Raw genomic sequence first — 12,143 nt, forward strand, 5'->3', positions numbered from 1 at the left:
CTAGTCAAGTCTTTGAGAGATATTTGTTTTAGCGGCAAGATTACCTGGTGACAGAGGTTATTCATATATGCTGTGAAACTAGATCTAAGAAAAAGTTGCCTGTTTTGTGGCATGATTTTAACTGTCTTTTTGCTTCCTCATCTCCCAGTTTATTTATTAAAAAAAACTAATGGTAGTTCTTGCGCTGGCACCTACAACTGATGTTTTTCCCAGATATAAAAATTATACTGGGGGCTATTAACTACACTGAAAAACCTCCAAAGATTGGGTGATCTTCTAAAAGAATATTTATTTTTATTTAAAAATATGATACATCAAAGTGAAGCAGTGACATTTTAAACAAGGAGGTGTATCAAACATTCCCGAGAATTGGGTAGGAGGGTAATTTGCTTAAGTTCCCTGTCACTCTGGATGCCAAGGATAAAAACCATCATCCCTTTCTTCCTTTGTGAGCATCAAGTACGAAGATGAGATATTTTAGTTATAAATTAGTGAAGTGTTAGGATTTAAATTTTATTTAGAAATTAAGACTTCTCCAGTGAAATACCTTTTATTCATTTTGTTCTGCATCTTGTGGAAGTACTGAATTCAGGGATGTTATTATATTTTCCAAGTTTGCTTCTTCAGGTCAGTTCCAATGTGGTTTAGAAGGAATTTATTTTCTCATATCCTCCCCATAGATTTCTCAATAGTATAATTTTCTAGGGGATATCTGGTTTATTTTGGGAGTTCTGGAAAATTTTGCTTACTGTTTTTTACCAAATATTCACAATCTAAAATTTCTGACAGAATTAAAAATACCCTACAGAAACCAGCATATTGTACAACAATGATTTATTACTATGTAATGAACAACCACCTTTTGGCTGGTCATGAAAATAAAAACCAACACAAATATGGCAGATCCCCATTTTCTAAAGAAATATATCTTTATTGACCTTTTCCATTTTCTTACAAAGCAGTTAAAAACTCATTCTTACCCTTACATGCTATTCAATGGTTATGATGGCTGCCTCCTTATGGGACTGTTAGTGGAGCTCTAGTAAGTTTCCTTAAGCACCACAGAAGATCATCATTGCTTGGTCCCACTTTTACAGGAAAGAATCCAAGTTTCACCAGACAGTGTATACTTAGCTCTCTTGAAGAAGACCAGTTTAGTGGATTAATGTCTAATTTACATACAGTAATAAAGACAAACTTTGAATCTTTACAGATTAAATGCCCACTTTATACCATGGTGTAATTGTTTGAATTATGGGTGAGTGTACAGTATAGAGATGTAGATGCACTAGATATATCTATAAATAAAATAGTGCTTTAAGGTAACAATATTCTTTGGCTGACTTAAATGCCTGTGGTTGACTCTTATAAAAGACTAAAATGAAAATGGCCCCACTATTATTGTCAATCTTAACACAGAGCTTGTGCGGAAGGTCCCTATACTGCTGACTGTCAGCATCTCCAGGTCCACGATATGTTCTCTTGGTCCTGATAATGACTTCACGAGCACAAGCATTGCACTTACAGGACTTGTTTGCTAAAATAAAAGAAAAAAGAGAAAGGAAAGAATAATTTTCCTTGCATTGGAGTTTCTATGCTTTGTTAGTATACCTCCTATAAGAATTAGGGGGAGAATTTTGAGGGTGGTATACAAGAGCCACTACTTGGTCCCTTCTTGGTTTCAACTCTTCTTGGCTCTTATCCCTTGTCTAATATAGTCATTAGTTCCAACTTCCAAGGACTTGCCTTTTTTTTTTTTTTTTTTAAATAGTTCTTTGTTTTTGATTCCTCCCTCTCTGTTAACATTTTTCTTCACTTTTATTGAGAAGTTGTGGACTTTACAGAGACTAGAGCTTAAGTGAGAATCTGATAATTTCTGAACTTGTAAACAAAGTTGTCACTTTTCATTTTCTCAACATTGTGCATCTGTTTACATTCTAGTAAATAAAGAGAAATGGAAACAGTTTTTCAACAGAATGTGGTAAATGCTAAGATATATGGGGTTACCCAGGGCACGTATGAAGATACCTAAACGTGTATGTATACAGGGAAGACAAAGAAGAGCCCTGAAGCACTGACAGAAAGCTTTTGAATGCCTGAGGAGAGTCACCAGGGACAACTGAAAGTTTTGTAAAGTAATATGTTCAGAAGAACTGGGTGCAGTTTCATTTTGATGAAGAATGTGATGGGTTCTTGTGAGTGGAGGGAGATGAGGTTGGAGAGGCAGGTAAGTGTATGTGTGAGTTTGAATGCCAAGGGATAGAGTCATGGATTAGGATTTAGCAATTACCTCAATGGGTGGACATTAAACCAAGGGAGAGAATGCTTTGGTTAGGTCTACTTGCTATATACTCATGAGCAGCTTGCGACCCTCTGCTGCAGCAGTCAGCATCTTTCTGATCACTTGTTCAGTGTCTTGACTACAAGCTCCATGGGGGCAGGAACTGGCTTGGGTTTATTCATTTTCATGTCTCCAGGATCTTCCATGGTGCATACATCTTGTAAACAATAGTTATAGATAATAATAACACCTTGAAGGTGTTGATTGAATTAATTTATTCATTTAAAATATTTTTTTAGCATCTGCTATGTGCCAGCTACCATTCCATGTGCTGAGGATAGAAGAGTGAACAGACAGGTGTAGTCTCTGCTCTCATTATGCTCATATTCTAGTGGATGACATAGTTCAGAAAACACTAGACTAGGCAGTGATAGGGCTATGAATAATAATAGTAAGGCTCAGTAAGGGAGAAGAGACACTGGGGTACTGGGGGGTATGTTGGATATTCAACCTTCAATTTCATGTACTTTCTTTACAGTATGTTCTCTTTTCCAGGGAAGATGGTTTTCTCAGCATTTTCTCAAAAGGAATATAAATCAAATTTTATATTCCACATATCCTTTCAAGAATCAGGCTACTCATGACTATCAAGAAACCTTCTTTGACAGCCCACGTTTTATTTGGACCTTGGAATTGAGCACAAAATTGCCCCCTTTCTATTTTCATAGATGTTAATTTTTTCTACACAATAGTATTTAAAGTTCCTTGAAATCAGAAAATGTGCATTACATGTCCTTTTAATTCCTCATGACACCTAGCATAGAGCTGAGCATGTAGTAGCTGCTTAATTAAGCTAATTAATTAACCTAATTAACCTGCTGTTGATGCATTTCAATGCCCTCTGCACAAGTAGAATTTTAGTGGAGAAACTCTGTAGGGTTTGATCCAAGTACTTTTTGAATTATGTGACAAGAAATAGTCTTGAAATGTCTATTTTTATTATTTTAAATAATTTTCTTTCAAATAATTTAACATTAACTCTGGAACTATCAAAATTGGCAATGTTTTATATCAGTCATGAGAATAAGGATTTCACTGGAGAAAAACACTGCATTTTTATTTGAAAGTATCAAGTCAGTAAATGCACTGATATGAATAGTAAGTAACTGTAAAAGTGCCATGTTTAATTGCAAAGAAAAAACACGTTGGAACTTTGTTTCACTCTTTGGTTATTCTGCTAGAAAATTTTATTTTCTTACATTATGGCTAAAAGTTCAAAATAGAAAATTATTTTTAAAGATTTTGTTATTTAAAAATAATGTTATTTGTTTAGACTAGAATTAGTTAACTGGCAGTATCTGAACTGTGTAAAATTCACTCAGTGGAAATTTCTTATAAATAGCAAGAATATGTCAAATTTAAAATATCAAATGTTAAAGAACTATATTCTTTTTTGTTAGAAAAATAATTGTAGTAGATTGCATTTTGCATTGGGTCTTTTCAGAAGTTGGTCGTGAGAAATTAATCATTTTCTAATATACTGGCAAAGAAATAGTATCACATAACTCTGGAGCTACATGGGCAATTAATATATCAAAAAACAGGACAAATGGGTAAACATTAAAAATCTGTAAACTGTGCCACAAGGACGAATTTCCCAATTTAATTCATATTCTCAAAATGAAATACTGGCTTTAAAATTTGATTAAAAATAAAGAGTGCCCAAAGGAGTTTTGAGAAAATTGTAACTGGATGAATAACATCATTAGCATGAAACAGTTACCGTAACTCTGCAAACTACTTGGTAGGGTGCCATCATTTTCACATGAAGTGGTGAGCCGTATTTAAAATATGTCCAAATTTTAACCTAAAATGAACTTGCTGAGATTTTGTAGGGAGACTGGAAGGTTGAGGCTTTGGGGTCAGGGAGACCAGCTCAGAAGCCACTGAAGGGATCATGGAAATGACAGGAGCCAGTTTATGGGAAGAGAGATAGGGATGTGAGGAAGCAAAGATAACCCGGGAGACAGTGTGAAGAGGGAAATGGCAGAATTCAGAAAGTAGATTTCACACAGGCAATGAAAGATAGGAAGGTGACTCCATACTGTCAGCCCAGAAGTTTGCAAGAATGGTACAACTACTGACACATACTGTGCGGGGAGGTGGGGTCACTTCTCACATACTTACAGGTTTCCGTTTCAGTGTGAATGTAAACTGATTTGTGAATGTAACAATGATGAATTCATGATTTCTGGAAAACTAGGAGCTCCAGTAATTATTTTAGATTTGAATTATATGTATGTCTATATATAATTAATTAACCATCAATGATTAGTGATACCTACTTGGGGGGTGTTTGGGGTGGGGGGATGGGAGGCTTGTATTTTGGTAGTCACACACAACTCTATCAGAGTCTGCCAAACTTAATATTTGAGTGACGTCAGGGATGCTACTTAAACTTTCTGCATCTCACTTTTGTCTTCTGTAAAAAATGGAGATGAATATTAGTATCTATCTAGCAGTGTTACCAAGAGGAATAAATGAAATAATGTACCTGGAAGGGCTTACACAATGCCTACACATAAGACTCTTCAAATGTTTGCTTTCCTTCCACATGTGGATACGACACAACAACAACAACAACAACAAACTCCCATCTTTCTCAATAGTTAAGGCTGCCTTCAGGATACTTACTCGTAGGTAGAACTCTCCATTTTCATTTCCAGATTTAATCCGAAAAGTATTGATAGTGTTGGCATAAATAGTTGTGGCCTGTATCTGGAAGATGTCCGATGGCACAGACCTATCAGATCGGATGCTCATGTATTTGTAGACTATTGACTGGGGCAGTTCTCGGCACATGGCATTTGAGACTGGGCAAACACATCGGCTGCAGAGACAGACAAAAGTAGTTAGCAGTTTGGCTTGGTAAGACCAGAAAATCCTCACTTTCAAAAGTTCTGATTTTTCTTACTTCTCTGGTGTTAGAATGTAGGGATCTTGACAAGGATTTCGTGGATAACAACGGAAGCCGCCATGATAATTCCAACACATTTCATCCTCCCGGCATTCATTTGTGGTCTCACACTCATTTATATCTGTAGAGATGTAGGGTCAAAGAGTTTACTAACTAAACTAATGAACTGATCTAACTAAATCATATTACTGGCAGATTCTGTTTGCAAGGAAGGAGATGTGAGGGCATCTGGACTGTGTTCAACCTGCTTTTAGACACAAGCCTGGGTGTTCATTACATTGAATTCAGGACAGATAGAGCTGAGACATTCTAGGCAGATTAATATGTGTCATTTCGTGATATTTTATCCAGCACCTATTGTTCATCTGTTGAATTCAAAGCCCAATGTTAACCATTGACTCTGCCTATATAAAAGTTAAATAAACACCAGTTCCTGTCCTCAGGGACATTATAATTAAGGCAATATGTATATGGTTACTTAGAAAGTAAAATGGAATTCAGTAAGAGACAGGTAAGTATACTGGGGGATGTGGAGCAGAGTTGGGTCATTTTGCCAGGGGGATTAGGGAAGGCTGAAGGAAGGAAGAGGCATCTCAACGTGGTCTTAAAGGGTGATGGTTAGATGGAGTTTTCATGGCTGGGGCAGGGAAGCTTTTCCAAGCTGAGAAATTAGCAAGCATAAACTATGGAGGGCAGCTTACCATCTCTTTCAGGAACTCGGGAGAAAGGAGAAAGCTAGAAATGTGGTTTCAGTAAGCTGAAGCATGCTGGGAGTGGATTATTACTGTCCAGAGGAAGCACAGCACAAGAAGTGAAACTATGAAGTGTTCCACCTCGTAGAGCATAGCAATTTTAGGACTGTAAGGAAAAAGAGGAAGTTAAGGAAGAGGCTGTCAGTGGAGGGAGACAACCCAGGAAAAGGCAATGCCAAAGAAGTCAGAGGGAGAGAGAGTCCCGGGAAGAAGGGCTGTGTTTACCTCAGGCTGGACAAAGATTGACTTTAGATTTGTGAATCAGAAGCCTCCAGATGACATCTGAGAGAACAGTTTTACTAGAGAGCCATTACATTTATAACAACAATACAAATAAAATTAATATCTACATCTCTATGTCTGTCTCCCTTTACGTTTGAATAGTGATTTATATTTTATTCAGTGTAAACTTTTTCTGAATCATTCCTTCTCCACAATGAGATATTTTCATTCATGAATTTACTCATTCCGTAAGTAATTTACTGAATCCTTACTTTAAGCCAAGCATGGGCTAGGTGCTGGGATATGGTCTCTTTTGAATTCTCATATCTGGTGTTCTTTTTTAAGGGCCTTTATTGCTTTCTGCTTTGCATTATTGAAATCTGCATGTCTAGCTTAACCCTTCTATTAGTTTGTAAACTCCTTGAGGGCAAGGGTTATTGTACCCATCTTTTAATCCTTTAATCACCTAGCATTAATGCAATAGAGCACCTGGCTTTTAAGAAATAATAAATTGAACTAAGTTGCTCTTCACGCAAACTCTGTGGAGGTAGGTGAGAAAGATATTTCCACTTGATGTGGATGAAAAACAAATAAGGGTTTAGTGGCTTATTCTAGTTCACATACTCTAAATAATTCATGCTTTGACTTTGGAGGAAAAAAAAAGTATTTTAGCTTCTAAACTGGCTAAAGTTATCTGGAACTCAAGAGGAGACTGGAAAAGCTAGGTAGTCTCCAGGAGACAGTTACAAAAAGTGTCTTCTTGGGCTGGCTATGGCTAAAGAAAGAAAACTTAGATTCTTCGGATGAAATCACAATTGACTTACCCTTTCAGTATTTTCCACTTTTTTGAAAAATAAAGATGCTGTTTAGGTACAGGGAAAACTAATACTGATTTGTTATATGGAGTCCAACAGAAGCAAAAGACAACTTTATAATTTCATTTATTACTTCCAGTAATGTAGAGCTTAGCATAATCATCACCTTAATCATTCTGGAAAAATTTTCAGAAATTAATACCCTCAAAATATTTGATGAGTGTGTGTCTATGTGTATGTGTATTCTTTGTCTCTCTGTCTTTCTCTCCACACACACACACATACACACACACAGTTTTCATTTGTATAGGCCTGTGAAATGAGAACAGTTATTTCATCCCCAAAATAAGTCTTTGGAGAAAGTTAAGAATCCAAACCTTTTCAATTTCATTTTATTCCTGTGGACAAGGCTCAAAAGGAATGATTTCAGTAGGGGAAAGCAATTGCTTTATACTTTAGAAGAATGCTAACTCTTTTTCACAAAAAATGTTTTGGCTTAACCAAACATTCTGAAGCTGCATATCTTCAACATACAACATTTATGAATCCCCCACTTGCAACTTTAGTGCATTTTCCACCTTTAATTACAATAGATATAAATGTTTCCAGATAGATAGGCTAAGCAGGTAGGAGCCCACTGTGCATTAATCTGCTTCTGTCTTTTGCTGAGCATCAAATCAATTTTTGATTAGAAACATATAGATATTTGTTTGAAGGACTCCAGAGAAATTTGTTAAGACATTCCACTAGCTAACATTTTCTTGCATGTAATATGCATGTTGAAAGTCGCAATTAGGGTTCAGTAAGTAAAACCATTGGAATGCAATGTTTTCCCACAATTAACATTTATAAAGTCTGTAGTAACCTGGAAAGGGTTATAAAGATGTTCATTGTGCAATGAACTACATTCTGATTATGCTCATACTCATTGATAGGAGTCCAGTTGAATAATTGTGTGCCTATTATAAAATCCCAGGTCATAGATTTCCTCTGAGTTAATATTTTCCTGTAAAATCATGATATAGACTGAGAATCCCCAGTGTCTCCTTTCCTTAATCTTTTCTTTTCTTAACAGGATCTTTATTGTCCTTGTGTGCCTTCACTCCAACTCTGATGAAAAAGGACTCTCTACAGAAGATTTACTACTGGCCAGTTACATTGGTAAGTAAATTTCATAAAAACACCTTGACTCGTACAGCCTTTATAGTTTGCAAATTATTTTTATGTATGTCATTCCACTAAATTCCCACAACTCCCTTTTCCAAATGAGGAAGCTGAGGCTCAAAGCAGTTTGATAATTTGTTCAAGATTGTGCAGACCAAATACAGTGGAGCTGGGATTCAAACAAGTTTTTTGTCCTCAAGTTCGGTCATTTTTTTCGTTCTTTTGTTGCTTTGTGTAAATTTAAGTGTTTGTACTAACTTTTCCATGATTTTCTACATTTTTGGTTTTATCTGACAGTCCTTTCCCTGTAAAGAAAATTTTCAACTACATGCAACATTGGAAGTAGGGTCCTTTTTTTTTTAGATTTTTCTGAGACTCTGAAATCATACCATTATAGGGAGCGGCCTCTTCCACTTATGTATAGGTGTGAAGATCATCTGAATGTTTATTTTGAAACTGGACCCAAGGTCATTAGCTATTTTGGGGTTAGTAGTTTTTCTCTAAAATATTCAAGTATATTTTACGACATATTAGGCTGACTTTTCTCAGCACCTACATTCTTACCCAATTCATAATCCTCGTGTTTTAGAGAACTGAGACTGGATGGAGATATGTTTAACTCACATATTGAGCTTATGCTCTATACTCAAACTCACAGGTGAAACATTTTAATAACTGAATCTTTTCCAGTGGATTATTTGAAGATGTATCTCAAAGAGATTATGTAGGTTACATAGAAGAAATATCAGTATTTTATTAAAATTATTTATCTTTTAAGGATGAAAAATGATTACTCTGAATTTCAAGGAAAGTCGGCATAAGCATAGAATTGCCTTTTTATGAGATGTATATATTTTATGATGAACAGGGGAAAAAAGAGCTTAAATTGTATATTCAAAGTGGGAAAAATGAAAGTCTATGGGAGAATCCTGTAACAACTTCTCATCTCTTCCTGGTTAAAACTAAATACCTAACATATGAAAAAAAAAATAAACTTACCTTGACATGTTCTACTTCTCACCACTTGGTATCCCTGGGGGCACATACATGAGAATTTCCCAGGTTCATTGACACACTGATATTGACACAGGTAGCTTGAGGTTCTGCATTCATCAATGTCTGTCGAATCAGACAAGAGCAAGGACACAGAGGTGAAAAGCTTATGCACCACTACTTTGGATATATACACACACACACACACACACACACACACACATATATATAAAGATTAAAAATATTTATATTAAAATAATTATATATAATTAAAGTTATATTTTAAGGAGAAAAATTATATCTGTATATATAAAGAGATCTGGCTTCTGATCCTATTCCTGCTACTGTGTGATTTGGGCACATTTCTTAAGTTGCCTGGGTTTCGTACACACACACACACACACACACACACACATATATATATTTTTTCCTGCTCAACAGTCCCAGGGAAGTAATATACTTTTGAGGTGAGCTAAAGAGAGTAAAAATATTGCAAATTCTGAAATAGAAATACAAAACTTTATAAGCAGCTGAAAGGTAAATTCTAACAATATCAGCTTATTTCCCTCTATGACTTCACAGCACAAAGAGTTTTTCTTATCATGACTTTTACTGAATCGTTACTCACAATTTGGCTAATCCTGGACCTAACTACACTACTGAATGAATTGGCTTGTGGTTGATGGTCTTCATTTTGCAGTCTGCAGACCCATCCAGGATGTAGAGTTCATGTTTGTCTTCTCAGAAATTGGGTGACTTTGACGCCAAGTTCATCTGAGCTTTGAACTCCAAGTCCCCTAACCTGTGCAAGCTTCCAGAATGACAACTTGGCAGGAGCTGGCCTTCAGGGGAAGAATGCTTTGCATTTCTGAATAGTGATGTCCCTACAGTTTACTCAGAAGGGCAGAGGCAGCTGTCCTGAGGTAGCCTCTTTCAGTTTTGAGCGTAATGGCATGATGTGAGGCTTCTCTCATTGGGGTTCGAGCTTTGTGTAAAGCTGAATGAACTGTGAGGAGGTCAGGGATATCAAGTGTCCGTGGCATCCCCCTCAGGATGTCTAATACCTTTTGAATTATACAACAAAATGTGCACATGCAATGGACTCTGAAGGTCATCAGTCTAGTTAAATGACCCTCCTCTTGTTCATGTGGAAAGTGAAACCCAGGCGACTTAAGAAATGTGCCCAAGTCACACAGTAGCAGGCATAGAACCAGAAGCCAGATCTCTTGATTTTTATTTTAATATTTTGACATGCACTTGGCTATTCTGAAACTTAAATGTGCACACCAGTCACCTGGAGTTTTTGTTGAATGTAGATTCAGACTTAGAAGGTCTGAGTTGGAGCCTGAGATTCTGCATTTCTCATAAGCTCCCAGGAGGTGCTGACACACCTGGTCACTGGATAACACACTGAGAAGCAACATGCTAGAGCACCCTTTCTAATTACTAGGGCCAGCCTGCACCTAATATTTCAGTTATTTTACTTCCTTTCCTTTTTCTTGGTAACACACTAAAAAGGCAATGTAACAACTGAACTACATTAACTGGATTTCAGAACAGAATTCCCATGGGTAAACATTTGTTTTCATAAACAGGTACATAATCAGATAAAACAACAGCAATCACAGGGATTGGACTTTATTCCATACTATCTGGGAAGAGTTTTACCTTCACAGTTGAGCCTGTCACTGCTTAGTTCATATCCTTGATTGCACTGACAGATGAATGAACCAAGAATGTTGTAGCACTGCTGAGCACATTGATTGCTGGCATCACATTCATTTATATCTGAAAAAAAGTTTTTTATATATATATATATAGAGAGAGAGAGAGAGAGAGAGAGAGACTTTAAACACATCCTTGCTCTTTTGTACCTATGTCATCTGCTGATAAATAATTCCCTAGCTGAATTATTTGCCCTGCAGAAGCTCACTGGAGAACATCCATTTAGGTTTCATATTTGTTGGAACAACTTCAAACGTCTGTCATATATTTCTTTTGGAAATACCAAAATATTTTTTCTAGGAATGACAGTTAGTTTGATGTTTGATGAATCTTTCCAAAGGAATTTAATGCTTCTAATAAATATACATTCCAGTATCTATTTTCTTTTGTTGTTGTGCAGATACAAAATGCCAGTTCTATAAATAATTGATATAAGACACTTACACTGATATGGTCTCTCAGCATGCTGTACTGAAGATTTATCTGTGCTATTTATTACTTTTTAAATGGGTTCTGTTAAATTCCATTACAATTATAACATAAGCCTTTGAGACCCATACGGAGTTTTGCAATGCTCTAAAGCACTGAAAATATTGTGAAAAGGCATTTTTCCTACACTAGATTTTTTCCAAGTCATGCCAGTCTTTTAATTGTGTGCCGTGACATTGCATTCTGAAAGGGGAGAAGCAGCATGTAAAAATCAGATGCACTTGCAGTGGAAAGTTTATATACTTGAACTGGTAGTAACCTCTTTGGCACTTTCAGTATTATATCACACACTTTTGACTAATTGGTGTATGTATATCAATTGATTTGTAGTTTTAAATTTGTCGATATAGCCACAAAGGAGAACTAAAACCAAAGTTAAAAAGTTTTCCATTCACATCTTGATGTGTTTTAAGACACAGATTGGTTATTATCTTTTAAGCTTTATGATTGCTGAAGGGAAGTCGATGGAAACTATTTACTCAAGAACATAGAAACTGGAAATACTGCAACATGGCATGGGGTTTCCTTTTGTGAAGACAGAAATCAGCAAGTTCTCAAAAGGCTTACCTACGCAGGTATAGTTGTTTGCTGCCAACTGAAACCCAGGACTGCACTGGCAATAAAATGAGCCTGGTGTATTCACACATCTTTGGTGGCAATATGGAGGGATGGTACATTCATCTATGTCTAGGTTATCAGGCACATACACAAAGAGAACAAAATTA

The 12,143-nt window shown here is 36.2% G+C and overlaps 1 protein-coding gene across 1 annotated transcript in view; it reads right to left on the reverse strand.

Annotated features, from left to right (window-relative positions):
- Positions 1-910: 910 nt before the first annotated feature.
- Positions 911-12,143, reverse strand: part of EFEMP1 (EGF containing fibulin extracellular matrix protein 1) — a 57,508-nt gene continuing 46,275 nt past the window's right edge. The window contains exons 6-11 of the mRNA XM_007970559.3: positions 11,986-12,105; positions 10,873-10,992; positions 9,211-9,330; positions 5,256-5,379; positions 4,976-5,171; positions 911-1,537 (exon numbers count right to left, since the gene is read on the reverse strand). Coding sequence (XP_007968750.1) covers positions 1,376-1,537; positions 4,976-5,171; positions 5,256-5,379; positions 9,211-9,330; positions 10,873-10,992; positions 11,986-12,105 — 842 coding nt within the window. The 3' untranslated portion in view covers positions 911-1,375. The remainder of the gene's footprint in view (positions 1,538-4,975; positions 5,172-5,255; positions 5,380-9,210; positions 9,331-10,872; positions 10,993-11,985; positions 12,106-12,143) is intronic.

Source organism: Chlorocebus sabaeus, chromosome 14 (genome assembly GCF_047675955.1).
Source record: "Chlorocebus sabaeus isolate Y175 chromosome 14, mChlSab1.0.hap1, whole genome shotgun sequence".
Classification (NCBI taxonomy): Eukaryota; Metazoa; Chordata; class Mammalia; order Primates; family Cercopithecidae; genus Chlorocebus; species Chlorocebus sabaeus.